This window comes from Atractosteus spatula, chromosome 1 (genome assembly GCF_055471065.1).
Source record: "Atractosteus spatula isolate fAtrSpa1 chromosome 1, fAtrSpa1.hap1, whole genome shotgun sequence".
Taxonomy (NCBI): Eukaryota; Metazoa; Chordata; class Actinopteri; order Semionotiformes; family Lepisosteidae; genus Atractosteus; species Atractosteus spatula.
In genome coordinates this window covers 28,701,460-28,726,261 of record NC_142706.1, presented here as the reverse complement: position 1 = coordinate 28,726,261, position 24,802 = coordinate 28,701,460, and the positions used below count along the sequence as shown (strand labels likewise).

The 24,802-nt window shown below is 35.6% G+C and overlaps 1 protein-coding gene across 1 annotated transcript in view; it reads right to left on the bottom strand.

Annotated features, from left to right (window-relative positions):
* The window catches only part of arap2 (ArfGAP with RhoGAP domain, ankyrin repeat and PH domain 2), a 247,624-nt gene that overhangs the window by 71,550 nt on the left and 151,272 nt on the right, over positions 1-24,802 (bottom strand). The window contains 4 exon segments of the mRNA XM_088920360.1: positions 5,515-5,620; positions 22,195-22,407; positions 22,577-22,740; positions 23,131-23,194. Of these exon segments, the coding sequence (XP_088776486.1) occupies positions 5,515-5,620; positions 22,195-22,407; positions 22,577-22,740; positions 23,131-23,194 (547 nt within the window).

Below are 24,802 nucleotides of genomic sequence, written 5' to 3'. Positions count from 1 at the left end.
GTAAGATCTCAGCAACGCAGAGTGTGAAACATATCCATCTGCAAAGAAACAAAATGCTGAGTACTAGAAAAGGTGCCAGGGAGCATTTAGGTGCTACAGAGTAAAGTGAGAATTTTAAAATTTGACATCCTCTCAAACTTCTTTTAAATAAATAGCATTTAGTAGTGGAGTTAAAAGCAGAGAAAGAAATAATAGGACATAAGAAGGGTTACAAATGAGAGAGGGCAATTCAGCCTATCTAGCCTATTTGGTAGTTTGTAGCTAATTGATCCAAGTATCAAATTTCTCATTTTCTTCATTGAAGCATTGAAGTATTGGCTTCAACCACATGATTGGGTATCTTCCATAATTTCACAACTTCTTAGGTAAAGAAGTGCCTCCTATTCTTGATTTTAAATGCTCTTCCACTTAGTTTTGAATTATGTCTCTTTGGTTGGTGCATCACTATTCATTTTTAAGACATTGTCTGGATTGACTTTGTCAATGCCTTTGAGAATCTTGTCATTAGAATTACAGTTTGTCATGTCAAGCTTGCAATAGGTTGCTCATTCCTTGCAGAAAACATACAGATATACCTTGTATCTGACTGCAAATTCTTGAATTAGAAATATGAATCATTTTATGTGTTAATCCCGGGAATCAAGGTCTATAACACAGTTGGCTAAATCTAGTCGTGGAGATTCATAGTCCAGCATGTTATGCAGGTCACTTTTTTATCCATCATATTAACTAAGAGCATGGAAGTACTGCAAGCTTTTTTTAACAAGGTTACTATGTGAAACACAAGCTGTTAATGAAAACACAAGCACAAACACTAATGATGGGGATTGAAATTTAAGCTTTTCAACGTGTCCTGTACTACAGATGCAGCCATTCAAAATGCGCGGGCGATACCGCATTATTTTCCGGTAGGCTGTACGCAGTGTACGGCGAGTTACCGGTAAATACCGCAAGTTACCGGTAAATACCGCTAGCAAAATAATAGTATCCGGAATTTCCGCAAGGTGGAGCTAATAAAGCTCAACCTCTCATGTTTGAGCTGTAGCCATCAAAGTCTTTAACGAAGATATTACTAATAGTATTAATAATAAATGACCTTGGACAAGCTGTAAACTCAAAGTATTGCCCTGGTCCACATTATTTTTTTCATTGACCGTCTTTGTAAAAGTAACACCACAGCATTTCACAATCACGCATTTTTTTCCAATCACGCAAAGTACAGTAATTTTTGAGAATCGATTCACCATGCCTTTCACATGCTCATAAAAGAGATTGATTTAGGAACATAAACATATTACCGTATGCAAACTGTACTGTATACAGTATGTATATGTATATTTAATGTCTTAACTGTGCCCGTTTAAGTATTGAATATTTATATGGAATTTTACCACTGAAGGGAAAACGCGCGGTACCGCGGTACGTGATTGGTTGACCGACAGGGGCACTCGTGGTCCGTTGGTCTGTCGTAGAAAGATTTACAGTAAACGTCTTTACTGTGCCCATTGTATATGGAATTTATTTATTTGGAATTTTACCACTGAAGGGAAATCTTAGTAGCTGAGCATAAAAAGAATAGGAGCATTCTGTAACGCATGTGAAGGCCATATTAATTTTGGAACATAAACATACAGTATATGGCTGGTCTCGGTACTTTAAAGAAAACATACACGAAACATGGTTTCATTATGACCAGAATCGGTCTTGAGATATTTTTAACTTGATTTACAGTATTTGAGAGGTATGTCTTGACACCGATACTACGTAAATACTGCTCACGTATATGTTTCTAGGTTTATATTATGCATTTCATACGGTCAAATTACTTTTGAGCAACTGAAAAGAAGCACGAAATGGTATGCCCAGGGCGTTTTAGTTTAGTTTTCTGCGGGGACTGCTTTAACTATATTGCCGTGGACTGATTAGAGATATCAACTATAGATCTTATTATTATAAACTTTCTTGGAAAAATGTCTTTTATGTAAACCATGTTTGCTATTAATTCATTTAGGGCTAAAATACGTTCATTGTCTTCCAATCGAGTCGAGTTGACATTGGAAGCTTGCCACGCCCGGACTGTTACACCAACGCATTAGCATGTTAAAGCGATTTCATTGAGGAGCCTAGCTACTAGTTAACACTGTACTTCCTACTTTGAAAATACCTGTGAAACTGGTTTAATTCGTCACAGCCAGCACTCCGGCAGAGAGGGGGTTGTACTCGTTAATGTCCGATGACATACAAGTGGAAAGATTACAGATTTTAATCGTCTTTTTTCTGAACCAGGGAAAATCTGATCATGTTTCTCTATAACAATAATAAAAAACTTTATTTTACATATCACCTTTAAAAGTGGCATCTCAAAACAATACAGTAGATGTAAACCACAGATTACAAGGTAAATACCCAGACAAACGCAAACGCGTTTTTAATAAAATGCTTTCATTCATTCAACAGAGAGAGAGCCTAAAAGCTAGGTGTAACAGCTATTCCTTTTTCTGATCACTCGCTCTCTGAGATACATGGGAATCCAGGCTTTTTTTATCAACGCTTTCTTTTCCATATACCAGATCTTATGGAACCACTTCAGAAGGGTGTCAGCCAGTCAGATTCCAGGAATCGGTATTCCATTTCTCCCTAAACATTTTAAGCATCGAAGTATTTAACTAACATGTGAAATAGCGTGTGAAAAAGTGGTAGTTTTAAGCTTTTCTGCTAATATAATATGGAATCGCGTATCTAAAGAATTTAATAACGATATGATTATATTCGTGTACTGCGACAGGGCTGTGTAGGGCTGTTTCGCCTCTCTCTTCATGCGACTGTACCAGGAAGAGGATTTCTTTCTATTCGAAACGTGTATTTTAAAAGTTTAAGAAGTAAAAACCTTACAGCGTACACAGATTTCTGAACTGATCAGGATCGTTATCTTTGTCTTATGCATAATAATGTTCACCGCTCTGTCCAGCAAATTAATAATAATAAACTTTATTTTATATAGCGTTTTAAACGAATAAGTAATTAGATTGCTCATAAATCTAATCACTTGCTTTTTCTTTTTATTTAGGCTCAGATTTAAACTACAGATCATATTATTAATAACCATAATAACAACCAACCAACAAAAACAACCATATAAATATAATACCAACCAAAAACATAGATAACAACCACAATACAAAATCAAATATATCAAACCATTATACTCTCGCAAATTCCTCCAATTATCATAATCCCGCCCCTTATGCAAAACCAAACCCTCCTCCCATCCCAGTTTATCCTCTTTATCATAAACAAAATCCACCTCAATTTTCAACATAAAGCATTACACAAAATCAATACCTCAACACTCCATACTCAACAACGATAATTCACAAACAGCCAGAACATGTAACTCCACATTCCCAAACAGACCTCATTTCCATAGCCCCGCCCCTTATGCAAAACCAACATCCCTCCCCTGTTCTCTCTCTCCCCTGGCGTTTGTAATCGTTTTTATTTTCAAATAAATTTTAGCAAAGTCATATATTTTAAAAATCTTAAGATTTTTATGTTTATGTCTTTATTTAGTGGTTTCATTAGTGACAAAGGCTAAACTTTCTTGGAAAAATGTCTTTTATGTAAACCATATTTGCTATTAATTCATTCAGGGCTAAAATATGTTCATTGTCTTCAAACGAAAGAAGGGTTCCTTTCGCCGTGGTCGGGTTGAAATTAGAAGCTTGCCACGCCCGGACTGTTACACCAACGTATTAGCATGTTAAAGCGATTTCATTGAGGAGCCTAGCCTTTCTAGCGCTGTACTTACTGGGTTTTTGAGGGGGGGGAGGTGTCTTTCGCTGTGAAACCAGTTCAGAAAAAAGACGATTAAATTTAATAAACGATTAAGGGTATTTACCTTGTAATCTGTGGTTTACATCTACTGTATTGTTTTGAGATGCCACTTTTAAAGGTGATATGTAAAATAAAGTTTTTTATTATTGTTATAGAGAAACATGATCAGATTTTCCCTGGTTTAGAAAAAAGACGATTAAAATCTGTAATCTTTCCACTTGTACAGTATGTCATCGGAAAATACAATCAGTTTCTGCTTTGTGTAAGGATGGTTTCAAAAAGTAATCTAAGTGGTGAGAAAGCTGTTCTCCTCAAAGCGCTTTACAGGATAAAAACAATAACAACAATAGTGGCTGGGCAAACGATTTTTTTTATAGAAATACAAAATGAGATACTGTATAATGATGTGCATGAACAAAGTTATACTGCTATTTTCCTTAGATACGCGATTAAAAAAAATAAATTTTTTGAATCCCCAGCGGAACACATTCCATAAGAATCAGCGCTTTTATATATCACCTTTAAACACATATATTTAAACACGCGTTTACTATTTAAATCAAAACGCGATTCAAAACAATATAAATGTTTATTTTGTAACGCATAGGTGACTATTCATTGTTATTAAAAAGAATTAAATCCAATCATGTTGTGATATTTAGAAATATAAATTTGTTTGGTGCGAGTGAGGTTTTATTTAATCTCTGACCAAGGGAAACGTTTCATTTTTTCAAAGAAATGTTTGTTAAAAAATAAAGTCATAGTTCCATGGGATTCAATCACAGACCGTGTGACATGGGAGTCAGGAACCTAACCCACAGCGCCACCGGCGCAGTCACATGCAGAGTGCTGAAAAAGCACTACAGAAACATTATCGACAGACAATGTACAGCGTGTACTATTCTTGTGTTGCAGTACATGAATATAATTATATCGTTATTAATTTCGTTAGACACGCGATTCCATATTATATTCCCTTTTAATCAAATTCTAAAAGTATGCTTGTTGACTCCAGTATCTCTTTAGTTAAAGACTTTGATGCTTAAAATGTTTAGGGAGAAATGGAATACTGGTGTGTATTTTTTCTTTAAAGTACCAAGACCAGCCATATACTGTATGTTTATGTTCCAAAATTAATATCGTTTATGGCCTTCACACGCGTTACAGTATGCTCCTATTCTTTTTATGCTCAGCTACTAAGATTTCCCTTCAGTGGTAAAATTCAATATCTACAACGGGCACAGCAAAGACGTTTACTGTAAGTCTTTCTATGACAGACCAACGGACCACGAGTGCCCCTGTCGGTCAACCAATCACATACCGCGGTACCGAGCGTCATCTTGCGTCACAATGCGCGATGCCACCTGCGGTACGTGTCTGTAACGCGCACTTTGAATGGCTGCATCTGTACATCTTTGTGTTTCAAACATCAACATGTTACAAGATGGATTTTATATATACAGTTTATAGGACAGAATGGTAACTGCTGAAAGATAATATGTTAACATATTAACTTTCAGCATATTACTGAAAGTAATATCCATATGCACAGCACCATGAAAAAGTATTTTGTTATTTTAAAGCTTGATACTTCAAAAATAGCAATTGATATTTTCTACTCCATAGATCCCCAAAAAATATTAAAAAAGAACACAAATAGATTTAGGTGCACAAAATCACCTGTATAAGTGTCTTACTAAAGCAGCCAGTGTTTCTTTGTTGACTGTGGGCACAGTTCTGATGAAGGTAACATACTTCTGAATTCTCTCTTCTTCAATCTGTTCATCTATTAAAGAGTGAGAATGAATTAGTATCCAAAATACATACACATATTTAAAAAAGTAAACATGTCATAAGCCTACAGTCTACATTTTTATTGCTTGTTTGTGCTTAATAGATGCAATGGCTTAAAAACTTCATCTGGTATTTGTATGTATTAATTTTTAAAACTGGGAGACTTTGGGGAAAATGAAGGGAACTAAAAGTGACACTTTTAAATTCTGTGAACAATATACCTGCTAAAGAATTTTCTTTGTAATTACCAATACCTTATGCATAGCAGAACTAAAACAAAATATCACTCATAGCATATTATACAGATCCAGTCACTCGGAATGCGCAGGGGATGCTACAGTATTTTGCAGTTCAGGGGCTGCGGCGTAACACATCTTTTTAGAAATTCTCAGTTGTGGGACTGAACTACTTTGTAAAACTGCCAGGTGGAGCAGTGAAAGTTTAATGTGGTGTGTGGAGCATTTGGGCTATCACCAGAAAACATCTGTTTTGAATCCCAGTCAATGCTGAGGGAAAATCTTTTTCCAGATATAGAATTTAAGTTGCAAACTGTTTAGACTTTTATTCATTTTAAACTGTGTATTACTGAATTTTAAACATTAAACTAATTAAAAACCAGGTATATTTTATAAAAGCAAGATTGCTCAGTTGGATATATAAAAAAGGGTTTATTATTATACTGTAGCTTATGTGGCTCATTAAGTCTTACATCCACATAGAGAAAATCCAAAAGTAAATTTTGGTAGCTGGAAACTAAAAACAATAGTATAATGTAATACATAACCCATGCACACACAGTAGATGGTAGTGATAGTTAAATATAAAAAGTACACAACAGTATTCCACCTTCTCCATAAATATTTTATGCATGAAAGTCTTTAACTTGGTTACTTACAGTGGGTTATGGTTTTAATGTGCTTGTTCTAACATTATAGAGTTTATGTACTGTACTTCATAAAAAAGTTATAATGTTTTATCCATTTCTAAGAATACGTAGTAAGAACACCATTTGCTTTATTGGAAAAAAAAATGTTGTACTGATTTAATACCACTTGATAATAATATTAATATGGAATCATGTAAATAAGCAGCTAAAATATCACAAATGAATGTTTTAGAAACATTTTATAAAACAATAATTTTATTGTCCTTATAGTGGTAATGGACAATGGAATGCTCATGAACTGTAACATGCTGCACCCAGGCGATTCAAAGCCCGGTCAGAACATTACTTTTGGTTTGTTTCTTACATAGCTGAATATATAAACATAGTTTACTATTATAGCTTGTGGTGAATGTGATGTGCCTTTTTCAGGTTTACATCTGTATTGAGAAAATCTTTATTTAGTCCTAATCCAAATTTCAGCTGTCAGTAATAAGCCAACAATTTAACTTTAAATTTACAACTTTAAACCATATATTGTACTAAACAGTATTGTGCAGTCCAAAGACTTACTAGAAGGTTGTTTCTGGCAAAATTGGCCACGGAGTGAGTGTGTGAATCTGGATGAATTGAAGTGATGGTTTTGTGATTAAGGATTTCATAGAAGTTAAACAAAGAAGGTAAGAAGGGTTATTTTTACAGTTGCCATTAACTGGAGAATTGCTTATCAATAAGTTGACACCATACCATGACAGTGAAGACAGTCTTGTTACACCTTTAAGTCAGCCAGTGACTCACTCCGTTATTTACTAATGTGCACTGTCTTGATGCAGACGGTCTTGTTATGCAAATTGTTTTAGACCACAGCGCTGATTAAACTCAAAGATCCTGACTGATTTGACTTTGTACTTGTCTCATTTAGCTAAAACGGAAAAAGAAGACTTACAGTAGTTAAATTTATTGGAGGGCGCTCTGTTTTATTACCAGACACTCCGCCTTAAACCTGTGTCGAAGAACGATATAGATGTGGGTAATGTCACCCCCAATAAACAATGTGCTTATCGTGTAAATCCTGCTAAACTAGAAGCATTGCAGAAGGTGATGTACACTGTTTGCTGGACCATGGTTTAGTTCAAAAATTGAAGTATGTGGAACACCTGTTTATTGGTACCAAATCTTGACGGGACCTCACAGTTCTATACAGATTACAGAAAAGTGAATGCTGAAACTCCACCAGACATCATATGTACTGTTTAACCATAATCAAGGACCGATGTGCTGTTCGCTTTTTGTAATAAGATTATTTCCTGGAAATTAAAAACACAAGAAGGAGCATGGACAATGTTGTGTGGCTTTGTGGGAATTTTTCTGTAAACAGAAGAGCTATAGAAGAGATACATTGTGTATTGCCTGTTTCTGTATTTGTTAAAATTTTCCAATTTCAATGCAATATGGAATATTTTATTAATAATATTAATAATGAATGACCATGGATGAGCTGTAAACTGGAAAGTTATAGAGAAGACACATTGAGTTTTGTCTTTTCAGTTTGGAATTAACCTTTAGGGCAATCCTTTTGGTTATATTTTTTACATAGCCGTACGTATAGTTTGTTATTATAGTTTGTTGAGAATGCGATGTGCCTCTTTCAGGTTTACATCCGCATTAAGAAGATCTATATTTTGTCTTAATACAAATTTTAGCAATGAGAAATTTAACTTTAAATTTTGATTAAGAAAATTATTTCTGTACAGTGTACACACTGCAGTTCATTGCTGTGTGTGCTACTTTTTCAGTATATCTGTGGATCTGGCTTCATGGGATTCACGTGTGTGGAACAGTGGGAGGAGAGACTTGGCAGGGGGGGGGTGTTGTTTTGATTCCCTGAGGCATATCGTCCAAGTTTCGGAATTATAAAAATTAAACCTTTGATGAGAAAAAGGTACATTTTAAGAAGTCATGTACTGTGCAAAGTAGATGAATTTGATAATGTTGCTTAAAGAATGCAGAAAGTCACCTTGCTGTCACAAGTGGCTCTGTTAGAGTTTGTGTTAACAGACTGCAACCTTTTGAATTGATTTTTATCACCTTTATCACTTTTGTCTTTATGGAACGTGGGGGTTGTATCCCTTCCTCAGTTTAAAATTTGATACATTCCAAGTAAAATGAGAGACTAAAACCCGCTATTGATAAAACATCTGCCTTGCGACATTTCTCAAACTGCTCCAAAGTTGGGGGCAAAGTAAAATCCTCTAAACTGAATGGATGGACACTACAATTACCCGTAACACAAACTGTAGTACTGTAATACCTGTAATACAAAGGACCACTACAAACTAAAACAACCCCAAGTGCAGCACACATGAACCAAGATAAAAATATTGGCTCCACTAAACAAATCAAAGATCCTGAACAAACAACCAAATATACTACATCTCCACTGTAGTTACGGCAAGGTGAAAGTGGGAAGCTGATTTTTAAAATATTTTTAAAGAAAATCAAAAATAAGAAACAGCACCATGTCCCTGCCTAACGTAGACATTGCATAACTTTAAAAGTTTAAACCTGAAAAGGTAGAACCTCAATTATATTCACCATTGTATTAACAGTTACAACAGATACAAATTTTAGCACAAATCCAAAACCTTTTAAGACAGAAGCTGTTAACTCTACGTAACTCTTTTAAGCACCTCTTTTGTTTGGATTACACTATGAATGAGTCCCTGCGGCATACCATTCAAAGTTTTGAATTTTTTAAAAAAATCAAACCTTTGTTTGGATGAGCGAAATGGGTACATTTTGAGAAGTTTTGTACTGATTGCAAAGAATCTGATTTTGACAAACCTTAAAGAGCTAATTTTGCTTGAAGAATTTAAAATCTGTCTGCCTGACTGTATTGCAGCTTATTTCATTAAACTGTTCAGACACCTACAGAGATACCCCATCTAAATTTAAATTTCTTCTTGACATCTGACAGTCCTCTGTATGCTTAAGTGATGGTGAATGCCAAGTAAATATACTGTGATATATAAAATTAATAAAAATGTCAATGTAAATGTCATATTTAAAATTGGTTTAACTTGTCATCGCACTTCAATCTTGGATGACAAAGTGATTCAGTCAAGAGCCAAGAGTTTAAGTAGGGGGCTGCGTCAGCATGTGATGCAAAGGAACAACTAAAAGTTTATACCATGCTGTAAAGGGAAGAAAAACAATGTTTCAGGTGTGAAAAATAGATTTCCAATTCAATTGCACCCTAAACCATCCCCCACACACCCTCCCCCCACTGCGCTTAGGAAGAAAGCACTGAAAGCTTAATTTGGTCAGGTGTTTCGCAGACATACAGTTGTAGGGGCGAGGCTTATTAAAATACAGGAATTAAGTTTTCTGCTCCCTTGCCAGTCCCTCTCTCCTTCATTTCAGTGGTGCCTGATACAGTTCACAATTAAGGTGCTTTTCTAGTCGATAGAGGGTCCTGATAAGGAACAGCTCCCCAATTCCTAAGATTCTCCAGCAACCTTAATAAATGATCATCTGGCGCCTAAAAGTCTGAGATTCCAAGGGAAAGTGTTATTCAAAGTTGGTTTACGACTCTAAGGTCAGAGGGCATGGTTACTAATCATCAGCCAATCAGGAACTGGTAGGGCAGGTTAACCCCACATGAGTCTATGATGCCCATGAAACTTTCAACCAATGAACGACCTGCAGTTCCTCCAGATAAAAACAGGCAACACAGTGCACCTGTAGGATGGTTCTGAGGGCAGAACGGTTTGGGGGGCAGAAAAGTTGGGAAGCGCAGAACAGTTCCCAATGGAGCACAGTTCCCAAGCGCAGGACATTCTCGCAGCGTGCCTGCTGGACATTCAGCCTCAGGGCTCCACCCGAGCATCCTCAAACTCAGCCCGGACCACCACGTAATGGCCAGTGTGTCCGAGTGCAGGACTTTCCTTTGTTCTAAGAGTCGAGGATGAAGGTTGCCAGCACGTAACCAAAGGATCCACCCGAGGTTAGCATCAGCAGCAAGCCTCGTGAACAGGTCGGAACTCTGGACAGCTGAATCAGTATTCAGAACTAGCGTTTCATCAGGAATGAACTGGTCTTCTTCCTGACCTGCTGGGACCTGCAGTCACTATTCTCCTGTGCACAAACTCTTGCTAGTTTCAGCCAACACTAACTAGCTGGTTTTCAGAGAGCATCGGCAGCTCCGCAGGAATCTCCACCATGTCGCAAGCCGCACAGAGCACCGCCTGGCACCGAGCCAGAGAGCGCGGATTTGACAGCAATAAGCCTGCAACTGTTTCTTTGTGCCTGCAGGAGATCTGAATCCTCCCAGATTGGATGAGTATTCAACATTCTGCATTACCGCTTGAGAATTCAATTGTTATCCCAACCAGTTGATATCAATTTAATTCCTAAGAGTTATGTACTTGTTTTGAATATCTAGTGTAGAAGTTGTAACCAAGTTCATTTACGAAACGGTCTAAATGAATGATATACTGAACGTATGTCCCTCTTGTTCTCTGTAACTCTTCGTGATTGAATACATACCTTTTGTATTCTGCTAACCCTCTCAATAAGATCTGTTATGTTTACATGCACATTTTATTTATTAATAAATGTATTCTCGTGTATTAGTACTCGTGTGTGCGTTGTTTGAGTTATCCCGCAAGGTTGGATTCTAATACCATCAAAAGAATTATTTTGTGACTTACTGCTACAATTAAGAATTGTCCCAGTAAATGCACAACCCCTACATTACTGGTGCCTCGTGAGAGGATACTACACAGTAGGAATGGTAATTCTCACATTATGAACTATCTTACAATTGGGATCTGCTTTATTTAAAATAAGGTATCAGAAAATTGAACCAGGTACTAGATGTTGTTTATATAAAAGCTGTAAAAATTGTCACAATTGCAATTTAAAATACATGTGGTTTGAAGGCTCTGTGTCATTTGTTAGCAAAGTTATTGACATCTAAAGCATCTGGTTTGAAAAACAGGCCTTTTAATAAGAAAGCGAACATTGTGAAAACAGTGACAAATGACCCTGAATCAAATACAAACAGTTTGAAATTGTTACTATTAATAATTTAATATTGTTAATAGTGATCAGATACAGATGCAGCTATTCAAAATGTACGGTACAAACCCGCACTGCACGCAACTACCCACAAGCCACCGCAGTGTACCGCGGTATGTGATTGGCTGGCCAAAATGACCGACAGGGGCACTCGTGGTGCATTGGTTGGTAGTGAAAAGATTTAATCATTTAATCTCTTTACTGTGCACATTTTAATCAACTTAGTATTGAATATTTATATGAAATTTTACCACTAAAGGGACATTTTAGTAGCTGAGCATAAAAAGAAGAGGAGCATAACACATCTGAAAGTCATAAATGACATTAATTTAGGAACATAAACATATTTCTGTATGTAAACTGTACTGTATATGGCTGGACTTGGTAGTTTAAAGAAAAAAATACACACCTGTCTTTAATTTCTCCCTAAACATTTTAAGCATCAAAGTTTTATGATACGGTCCCCAAATATGCGATTGCTGTATAGAATTTATTTTAATTTAAAAAAAATATTTAACACGAAAATTAAGCTATTTACATTCCTCCGCCTGAGAATATAGTCACTCATTGCTACGCAACGCAGAAACACAGCCACTAACTAGCAAAGAGAGGACATTAGCTAGCCAATATGATAAAGGAATACATTATTTTTTTTGTTTATTTCTTTTGCACATTTATTTGAACATTTCCATCGATTGTACAAGTACTTGGAAACTGTCCAATCCCTAGTTCGTCTGCATTTTCTTTTACGCTCCGGGCATGCTCCCAGTCCGGCGCCGGTCTGTGTCTTCTAGGATATAATGCCGGCATCTTTTTGTTAAATTTGGGTTTCCAATAACGCCGCAGTAAACTCTTGTTTTTATGTCCACTATAACAGACAATCGCCCTTGCTTTTAACCGAGCGTTTCATAATTTCCTAAAATGAAAATGATTTAAACAATGCAACAGAATTCTGGGGTCTCCTTATACCAGAGATTACGGTACGGCTTCAGAATGGTGATTGGCTGACACCATCTGACACCCTCCGACTGGGAAAAAAAGACCTGCTGATCTGTTCCACATACCAGGAAGACAACAGCATACAGTATGTTTTTTCTATTCAAAACGTGTATTTTAAAAGTTTAATTAAGAAGTAAAAACTTTACAGCGTACACAGATTTCTAAGCTGATCAGGAGGAAGAAAAATCACCCGTGTTTCGCGCATAAAAAGTGGTTATTAACTATCGAAACCTGTTTTATTTATTTTATTTTTATTTTGATTAAGAGTTCCCGTCACTCCCATTTCCATTTAAATTTAAACAATAACAACAATACTGTTAGGCTGGGCAAACGAGTTTTAATTTTTTTTTTAAGAAATCCAAAATGAGATATAATGATGTGTTCCTGCTTAGACATTGCATGACTTTAAAACCTATAAAAACAGATTTCAAGAGTTAATAACCACTATTTATGGGCGAAAAACAGGTGATCCTTTGCAGCTGACATTTCACTGTTTTAAACAATAAGAAATTAGATTGCTCATAAATCTAATCACTTATTTTACATAAACCAGCGTAATTGCTCTCTGAAAATGCTCTTTTTCTTGTTCATTTTGAAGACCTTGATCGAAACTGATTTGAGATGTCAGAACGGATTTATTTTCTGTGTATTTATGTGTGTGCATTTCCTACATTGCTTTGTCTGTCGAGATTTTGACTTTATATTTAGGCTCAGATTTCAACTAGAAATCGTACACTAATTACTAATAGCAGTAAATACTGATATTTTGCTTCTTCTTACCACAAAAATATTAAAAATAATGTATTGTAGCTGGGATGAACTTTTTTTTCGAACGTGTCTCTACATACTGCAACTGAACACAGAATGGCTAAAGATGGCAACAAGTCAGGCACCCAGAGGGGGGGTGTCTTTCCACCTCCATAACTAAAATGCCAAATTGGAGTGGCTTAAGCGACATACACAGTCGTATAACTGACAGTTTGAGGTAGCCTATCGTGTACATTTTGCTTTGTTGCTGATAGGTTAAGCTTTCTAAACTCAGCCCCAAAGTCATGTGAATGATTTTTTGCCCTGTTTCATTGGTTAAACGCAATGATCACAAGCACCACCATGGTAACTGGGATGTGTAGTTTTTAATTCAGTTTGTCTTCTTATTTGGCCAGGGCTTTAAAGAGAGGGTGCGCCAAAATTTTTCGGTGCCGTCGTCTGAGTTTTAAAGGTACCCCCGTCGCGGAAGAATTTGACCTCGGAACTTTTGCCCAGCGTAATTACTGTATTTCATTGCACTTTGACAGATTGTCTTTAAATCAATTGTTGTCAGAATATCCCCACCTCCAAACAAGAACAAAATTGCAACAATTTTATTAACTGGCTGTTTCAGTAACTTAAAGTATATATTTAAAGTAATAATTTAACAATATATGTAAATGTTTTAAGATATGTCTATGTTGTGAATGTCTGTAGATTGTATCTTATTTTTAGTTTTTGTTTTGTTTCATGTTAATTTTATAAGGGAGAGTGTCATAGAGACGACTCCCTTACCCCCCATCTTGATTAAAATACTTTTATTTTTTCACGATCTGGCAGTGCCAGACAGAATTCACATTCGCTGCAGCCAAATGGCCTTGCAGATCAGAAAATCAAGGAACAAGACAATTATCGCGCCTGGCTCCTCAATGGAGTAGCTTTAACTTTCTAATGCATTGATGTAACAGTCCGGGTGTGGCATGCTTCTAATGTCTCCCGACTTCGGCGAAAGGAACCTGTCTTTCATTGGAAGACAATGAACATATTCTACCCGTACATGAGAATATAATGCTGGCGCACGGGCGCAGTGGGGTGCTGTACCAGCTGTCAGAAAAAAGTTTTAAAAAAAAATCAATTGAGTGTCCATAATATTGCAGTCAGTGAAAAGACCATGGCCATTCTTCCTCCCCCCTACATTCTCAGAGTAGAATAGAATTTATTATTAGCACAATTTATTACAGTGCTAAAGTTAATATTATTGATTACTAATAATTTATGCTAACACCTAACTTTCTTAACACAAGAAGTACTACTGTAAATAAGTGCTGTACTTACTGTACTATACTTAAGTACTACTGTAAGCAAACAAAAGGGGTTTTGGAGGGGGGGGGAAGGTGTCTTTCGCTGGAAGACTCCCCCCTTCTACTTTAAAAAATACCTGTGAAACCGGTTTAATTCGTCACAGCCAGCACTCCCGCAGAGAGTGATGAAAACTGCGCTGCGCCAGGCGAATGCACATAATGTTGGGCTTTTGGACTCAGGTGGATTTGCGCCCAACAGTTCAACCTGTGGTACCGCTGTGTACTGTACATACAATACGAACATGTGTTATTTTGAAATATAAAAAATGTCAATATACTGTAGTGTCCATAATATTTGCTATTTTAGTTTTTCAACGAAGTGTTTTTGTTAAAAGAAAACTCATAGCAATTGCTGGATTTGAACACCCTACCTCAAACTTATACTGAAAATCAGTCGCTTAAGGCGTAATGCCACTGTAGCAGAGAGGCTTATTAATAAGACAGAATTAAGTGTTGCTGTGCTTTCCCAAATGAGGCCCCATCTCTCTCTTCATCTCTGTGGTGCAGCCACAGAGAAACTATTCATGCAGGCTGATTTAAAGATGTTTTCTTTTGATAAGGGACAGCTCCCAAATGGGGGTGCACTTAGCTAAGCCTGGCTATCATAATCAATGGTCATCCATTGGCGCCTATATGTCTAGGGAGTGCCAGATGGACATCTGGACTGCATTCCTGTCAGGATTAAGTGACTCATATCTCACCTTGATCAACCAATCAAGGACTGGTAGGGCCAAGTAACCCACGTGGGTCTCTGATGCCCATGAAACTTTCAGCCAATGAACGAGCTGAAGTTCCTCCACGTAAAAACAGGCAACACAGAGAGCCTGAGGAGGAAATTCTAAAGAGACTAATTCTAAAGAGAATTCAAAAGGAGAATTCCAGGGCAGGACGGCCCAGGAGCAGAAAGGCTCCCAAGGGCAGGACATTCTCGCAGCGCGCCTCTTGACCATCCTGAGACTCAGCCCGGACAACCACGGAACGGCCATTGTGTCCGAGTGCCAGAACTTTGCTTTGTTCTAAGAGTCTAGAGCGGAGGTTGCCACGAGTAACCAAAGGATCCACCCAAGGTTAGCATCAGCAGCAAGCCTCGTGAACAGGTCGGAACTGTGGACAGCTGAATCAGTATTCAGAACTAGCGCTTCATCAGGAACGGACTGGTCCTCTTCCTGACTTGCTGGGACCCACAGTATCTTTTCTCCTATGCACAAACTCTTGCTAGTTTCAGCCAACACTAACTAGCCGGTCTTCAGAGAGCATCAGCAGCGCACCGTCGCAAGCCGCACAGCACAGCTTGGCACCGAGCCAGAGAGCGCGGATTGGACAGCAACAAGCCTGCAACTGCTTCTTTGTGCCCACAGGAGATCTGAATCCCCAGAGATTGGATGAGTATTCAACTTCACTGCATTACTGCTCGAGAATTCAATTGTTATCCTAACCAGTTGATATCAATTTAATTCCTAAGAGTTACGTACTTGTTTTGAGTATCTAGTGTAGAAGTTGTAACCAAGTTCAATTACGAAACGGTCTAAATGAATGATATACCGAACGTATGTCCTCTTGATATGTGTAACTCTTCGTAACTGACTGAATATATACCTTTTGTATTCTGATAACCCTCACGATAAGATCTGTTAGGTTTATATGCACATTCTATGTATTAATAAATGTATCCTCGTGTATTAGTACCTGTGTGTGTGCGTTGTTTGAGTTATATCGCATGGTTGGATTCTAAGGCCATTAAAATAATCAATTTCGTGATTTACTGCTACAATTAATAATTGTTCCAGTAAATGCCCAAACCCCTACAGAACTGGTGCCTCGTGAGAGCACACTACTCCACCGAGACAAGTCATGTGACACACACTGAAACAGCAATACAGATATTACAATAATATGGTCGGAAGGTCAAGCATGTAAGACTTTGGTGCTTAAAATGTTTAGGGAGAAATGGAACATTGGTGTGTATTTTTTCTTTAAAATACCAATAACAGGAACATACAGTTTACATAATATGTTTATGTTCCTAAATGTATATTGTTTATGACCTTCGTTATGCTCCTTTGCGTTTTATGCTTAGCTACTAAAATTTCCCTTTAGTGGTAAAATTCCATATAAATATTCAATACTAAGCAGATTAAAATGTTCACAGTAAAGAGATTAAATGATTAAATCTTTTCACTAACGACCAATACACCACATTATCTTCCATGTCGCATTAACATTGGAATGTTTTTTTACAAGTGTCAAAAGAAGCGATACACAACCTGTCTCCTCTATAACTCTTTAGTTTACAGAGAAATTCCGCCAGAGCCTCACAACATTGTGCAATAATACTCTTCTTGTGTCTAATGTTTAGTTTAGCAGGATTTGAGCTACAGACCATAACAAAAAAGAGAATCCACCTGTGATTCGGGTGTTAACAAAACGTGTTTACAAAGAAAGTGAAATACAGTAATACTACCAGCTATATAGATACATAGATTTAGATATTTAGATCCTTAAATTAATATCATTATTAATTTCTTTAGATACGTGATTACATATTATATTCTCGATTATAAAACAGATAATTTCAGTCCTGGAATCTGACTGTCTGACACCCTTCTGAAGCCGTGCCATAATCTCTGGTATACGCATACCCCCAAATTTGGACTTTTTACTGTGTGATAAATTTTAAAGACTACTTCTTAGCATAGATAAGAGAGTGTAGATAAAAAAGCTTGGATTCTCATGTATCTGATACAAGTATCTTTTAATACAGTCTTTGTTGTGCTCTTGAGGATCCTTGTGATATTTTGAGCTCTGGTTGAATGATAAGTGTTGCAGTTTAAGTAATTCTCGTTGTTAGAAATTATGAAATGCTCTGTTAAAAGCAAGGGATTTTTTATGTCCGTTATAGTAAAAGAAAATGTCTGACAAAGTAGGGCTTGGACAGTTTCCAAGTGCTTGTACAAATGTGCTAAAGAAATGAACAAAAAAAGTCATTTATTCCTTTATCATATTGGCTTGCTAATGTCCTGTCCTCGTTAGTTAGATCAACGAAATGCTGTGGTGTTTGTCAAAGAAAAAAATAAAAGTATTTTTGTTTAAAATGACGGTTAGAAAGAATGTGGACCAGCGTAATACTTTGAGTTTGCAGCTTCTCCAAAGTCATTCATTGTTATTACTATTAGTAACATTTTCGGTAAAGGCTTAGATGCATAAAATATTTCTGCATAATTAAAATATTTATGATAAAGGTAGGTTGTGTACTTTTGCCCAACTGAGCAATCTTGCTTTCATAAAATATACCAACTTTTTAATGACTGATGATTAACATGCTGTAATACACAGTTTTAAATTTAAAAGCTCAAATGCTGTACATGAGAGGTTATGTTTTATTGGCTCCTCCTGGCAGTTTTACAAGGTGATTCCGGATACTTTCCGGTATGTCGTCAAATGATGCGTTACACAGCGTGATATTGCGTGATACCAGGAAATACCCCACGCATTTTGAATGGCTGCATCTGTACATTATTATAGTTCGGTTTCAGTGGTGTTTTTAATATCGCTTTGTTATTCTCGATTATAATTGTACTATATACTATTTAGTTTTAAACCTTGTTGTAAAGGTTTGTCTTGAATTGCTCCATTGGGATGCAGTATTTTGAATTAAATTGAATTAAACCGGTTGAATTGTTTTTTACTTCCACTGTTGACAGTATTCACATTTGCTCATTCATATTTTCAATGTATTTATTGAACACATTGTGATATATATAATATAATGTACATAATATTTACTACTTAATTTTTTAAAGAATGAGTCTTTATTTGTTGAAAGAAAAATGTGTGCTTTGGCAGGGAAGTGAATCCTGACTCCCCGATTGATAGGCAAGCACCCAATCCGCTGTCCCAAACTCTCAGTAGAGATAGTGCTGAAACAGACAGGTTGAAATGTTGCCACTGTAATCATTAGCAAATGAGTCAACAAAATTGATGTATATGTTTACAAAGAAAGTGGAATATAGTAATACTTTGAGTTATGTAAATATATTATATTTAGATCCTTAAATTAATATCATTATTCATTTCTTTAGTTACACGATTCCATATAATATTCCCTATTAAGCAGATTATAAAAGTACTTATTTTTTATTAAAATAATGCCAGCAAGTATTCATAGAAAAGGTAAAAATATTAAAGCTTTTTACAAAGTATATAAATTTTGGGCTGGGAGTTGGCACTGTGGCTAAGGCTCTGCACCTGTGGCTGGAAGATTGCTGGTTCAAATCCCATGGCTGACAGAGAAATCCTCCTCTGTTATGCCCCTGAGCAAAGCCCTTAACCCCACCTGCTCCAGGGGTGCTGTATAAATGGCTAACCCTGTGCTCTGAACCCAAGCTTCTGTCTCCCTGCCTGTGTGTCTCATGGAGAGCAAGCTGGGGTTTGTGAAAAGATTAATTCCTAATGCAAGAAATTGTATATGGCTAATAAAGTAATCTAATCTTATCTAAAGGTCAAAACGAGCACATCAAAACTTCACAGGAAGTGACTGAGTTGAAGACTTGATGCTTAAAATGTTTATGAAGAAAGTGGAATACTGTTGTGTACTTTTTATTTAAGCTACCACTACCAGCCATATACAGTATATATAAAATATTTATATTCCTAATTTAATATAATTTTAATTTTGTTTATGAGGATCGGCATTCAGAGACATCATGCTCCTCTTATTTTTATGTTCAGCTACCAAACTTTCCCTTTAGTTGTAAATTTCTATATTAATATTCCATATTTAACATATTTAAACATGCACAGTAGAGAGATTAAATGAGCAATCGTTTCACTAACAACTAATGCACCACAAGTGCCACCTGTCAATCATCTTTGGCTGCCTGTAGCTCAAAACCCATGGTACAGGGTTTTACCACACATTTTGAATGGCTACATCTGTACCATTATTCAAGAAAACAAGAGGGCTAACTCTTGACCATTGGTCTGATAATGGTGCCTTACATACACATTTGTAAAAAGATAAAGATAAACCATATTCATTATTTCCCTTTCACATTCTGTCTTTGGATCAAAAAGGTCAATCTCCTATCATTCTTTAAAAACAACACAATTATCTGGTTGAATAATTACAGTAGAATTCATATGATATCAGTTCACACTAAAGTATTTTCAATGTTAGAAACTATTTAATGTGATCTGTCTAAACAATGAATAACTTTGTTGAAATCTCTGTTACACATTGTACATAGTCCCCAGATCCTCACTAACTTTTACAGATGGACTACAGAAAGCACAGGTTGCATCACAGTGTGGTATGGCAACTGCAATATTGCTGACCTAAAGCCCTATAGCAGGTGGTGAAAACTGCCTAGTCCATCACTGGGGTTGATCTCCCATCCATCCAGGACATTTATGACACACGGTGCTTGAGGAAAGCTCTAAGCATCATCAAAGATCCCACACACCCCAGCTACAGACTGTTTGACCCTCTACCATCTGGAAAACGGTACCGGAGCATTCGGGCCCGGATTACCAGACTCAGAGACAGTTTTTACCCCTGCACTATTAAAATATTAAACTCCCATCCTCTCTCACCTACAATCTAAACCTCACAGTGCCTTCTCTCTTACCAAAATTCAAACACACATTGGAATCTATCTCTACCTCACATGTCAAGAAGCTCACTCCCCATAATTTTCTATCCTTTATTTCATTCTGTTGATGTATGATTTTGCACATCTGATGTTGTTTTCCACATTGCCTGTTGTCTCGTCTTTCTTTTCTTATACAATTGTATTGCTGTTGTTTTGTTGTTTTTTTTGTTCTTCTTTCTATCTGAGAGCTAGCTAAATAGCATTTAGTTATACGATATACCTGTATATGAGTATAATGACAATAAACTTGAACTTGAATGTGATAATCACACTAACTGTATTATATTTAATTATAATACAACTAATATTTGTGAGCAGTTAAGTGGTGTATAGTATATAAAACATGCAGGGCTACAGATCTAGAGGACAGCACTGTTGTAGTAAAATTATTCTTCATGGATACAGCTATCAAGAATGCACATCAAAGCATACCACTTTCGGCCCTTCACATCTCCAAAGAGATTGCTACTGTAGATGGCACTTGTGTTGCATTAGACATCAATTTTATTTACAATTAGTTTCATTTTCCTTTACACCTCAAAGTGATGTTATAAAAACAGCAAAGATTTAGAGTCGTTATAAAAAAGTATTCACCTCCTTTAGCATTTTTCACATTTTATTTTTTAAATCAAACTGGATTTATTTGGGAATTTCACCACTGATCAAAACAAAATACTTTGCAATGTCAGATAAAACGCAACTCTAAAGCTTTTTCTTCATTGCAAATTACAAAAACAGAAGTTTAAAACTTTTATTTTTATCTGGCATCTTTAGTATCTGTTTATTTGCTCTTTATTAACTACTATATGTTTTAAAACCACTATGCACAGTTTTAATATGCAACATTTAAATATTGATATTATTATTAAAATTATGTTTTAACATTGGGGAAAATTTGAGAAAAATGAATTTGGCCTTTTCCTTTAAATTTTCAAGTAAAAGGATTATACTTGAATGGTATAAAGGATTTCTGTATATACCAATGGTAGGAAATTGGTATGTAATGGTATGTCTAAATTCTAATGGGTAATGATGCTTCCAACTCCTACTGCTTATGTAGTGGAAAGATGGTAAGAGGGGCTGAACGTCACTTACCTGTCTGGGCCTGGCCAACAACTGGAAGTTACAGTGGAGAATGCTTTCTTAAGATAGCGTAAATATCTTTAATTTAAGAAAATGGGGACCTTTGCATTAAATATCACAAAATAATAATCCAGTCAGGGTGAAAATAATGTTTTAATGTGTGTTAAGATTAATTTTTGCTGCTTATCTGTGAAATAATTTTTCAGCATGAGATAGAGATAGAGATATTTAATGCCTGATGTATTTAACAAATGTGTTTGCATGCATACGTAGAGCAATTTATTACAAAAAAATAGAAAGTCAATATTATCTACAAGAAATATTGTTCCACTTTAGCAAAGGAAGCATTGTGTGAAATTTCCAACAACTATTGAATGAATAGTAGTAGGTGACTTACCCAGATACCCAGATGTGTATAGTACAGTTGACGGATGTGTATAGCCAACTGTGTGTTATTGAGAGAAAGAAAAAAGTGCTCTAAAGCACTGTCCCAGTGTATCAAAAAGATCACAACCTGGCACTAGCAGTGAAGAAAATGGAAAGAAAAGAAAAATATGTTTTTCCTGTTTCAAATTTATTATTTCTACTCTTATCTGGTTAAAAATGCAAATGTAAGTAAGAAATAATTTCATGAACTAAGGTAGAATAATTTACTAGCTTTTCCCATTGCATACGTCCTAATAAAAATAACTTAATGTCTTTGGAAAAGGGGACAAGTCATGATTTTAGACTCTTGTGAAAACTCTTATGATCTGTTTACCTAAAACTGATATCCAATATGGATACAATTCTTTAGTGAGTATGGCATCTTCTGTTTGAGATAAGAAGGTTTTAATCACATCTGTGAAATCTTCTAGATGATGTTCACCAACTCTTAGTTTAACATTTCTGGCATCTTTTCGAAAGTTCTCTAAGAGCTGAGTCACACGTGTTGGGTTTCCATTCTTCTGGTAAATTCCCTCATAGCACAGACCTGGAAATACCAAGGATAGCATTGAATCTGACATTCATATGTACAAAAAATTATATGTTTATCTGAAAAAGAAAAACAATTACATTGACAAATAGCATAAACAGAATGCTTTGAAACAGACAAGAAGCATCCCCTCAGTAGGACATTGTCCAAATTTTATTATACTCACCATACTGGGTAACAAATGCTATACAGCTGTCCACAATGATTGGAACTTCATTTTTGCTGAGTTGCTGGTCTCGCAAGGCATTGCCATCTGTACCTGCTGCTTTTTTGATTACAGAATGCCAGACCATAAAATCAAGCTTGGTAAAGCCATGGTTAAACAATGCCCTGTAATGCACAATTAGTTAAGTACTGTATATAAAACAAAAACAATAGTAAGCTATCTGTTTCTGTATGTGTAAAAACATTTATGAAAAAAAAAGACAATGGTAACATTCACTGAAAATCAACTGCTTAGTGTCATTCAAGAGCTAATTTTTATCAACAGTATAATATCATTGTATAGGAAAGCATGTATTTTTGGTTGGAAACTTGAAAACTAAAAATTACAGCACTAACTTTTTAAAAATACACACCGTATTACAGTTTCAAAGAACTGAAAATATTGTTCTACAGTAAAAAGTGGAATTACAATAACTTTAATAATTGTATTAGTTATTATAACTATTATAACAACTCATTTTGTCATATTTTAAATGAGGTGAGTTTAAAATATACCTTCCATTTTTAACCATCAGCAGAACATCCATTCTTTCATTGCCTTCTGTCTGTGTGGTTACAGCTGAGAGAAACAACAGCAGCTATTCTTGGGAAACAATTCTCAGCTCAGTTATTGTTAAAAGATACATTAAAGAGAATTAATCAGTATGACATTGGCAAACAATAAATTGATTTAAAGAAAGACCACAGTATCCTTCCTGTAAACCAAAAATTTAACATAGATTTTACTTTACAATTAAACAGCTGCAAGCACTGAAATATTTCAGATGTGTGTGTATATGTTTGTGTCTATTTGTCTGCCCTGCCTTGGACTGGTATACTGTACAGGGCATACTCTGCCTTGTGCCAGTTTCTTGCTGGGATAGGCTCCAGCTCTCCAATGACCCTAAGTTGAATGCAGAAGTTAGAAAATGGATGGATGGATAAAAGTATAAAGTCTAAAATAATAAGATGCCTTTGATACCTACTTATTATTTCTGATTTGGCTGCATTTCACTTTTAATCTGGTCTGTTATTTAAAAAAAAACTAAATAATACAGTGACATAAAAGGATGGGATTACGTGGAGATGAAGTAAACATTTTCAAAGCTGAAACATTTTCAGAATTAATGCATAACCATTTTCCACATATTACCTGTTACTTGTACTAAAAAATCCCATACAATTACTCAACTAGTAGATAATTATTTAGCACCTCTTAAATAACAACTTACTGTAGTTACACAACAGTATCACATTGGCAAAATATGATATCCACTATATGATCTTTGCCTTATTTGCTCACACTTTCCAACCTAAAATATTATACTTTTTTGTTTATTAGATTATCTATTTGGATCTTACTGTGTCATTTTGCAAGCCTTCATGACCTTAACAGCTCTTCTGTAATCCTACATATTGTCATTCTTTTTTCTAGGTCTAAGAATTTATTTAGACTCTGACTACTGAAAAAAATCAGTTATTTATAAAGTGACATTTTCCCTGATAGTTTGTCTTCTTGTTTTGCCTTGTTCCTTTCCAAATACATGAAAAATCTCCCTTGTATGAAGTAATCTATATCCTGTTACTTAGCCAAGAAGGTTATACATTGGAAATAATGGGTGATTGATAAATGGGAAAATGTTTAAAAAGAAATGTTTAAAGACAAATAGCTTTTGACAAATCTTTCTTGTATTTACTTTTTGAAAATTTAACATTGTCATAAACATAAAAAAAACATATTCTGATTGTCCCTGGACAAATTTCATTTAGTTCTCAGTTTTTCCATGTTTTATTTAGAAGTACACATTCTTGTATGCCTTTTTGTTGTTTATATTTCCATATTTCTAATAAAACTGAAAAAAATCTGCACATTTTCCACTTATTCATAATCATTATTATTATTACAGCTTTGATTTATTATAACCAAAATACATTAGTATGTTTACATTGATCATCCACAAAACAAAGGTGGCTGTAGGACTTTTTCTTGTTTCAGGTTCACAGCTGGGTGATTAATTAATGTTCCTAATTAAATTTATGGTTGTAGTTACGTATAAAATGTAAATGAAATTGTAAATGTGAAGCATATTATTGAAAACAAATAAATACCAGATTGATTTAACTTTTAGTGGTTTTTATAATGTAAGGTATTCAACTATGTTTGTAATTTATATTTAGCAATCAAGCC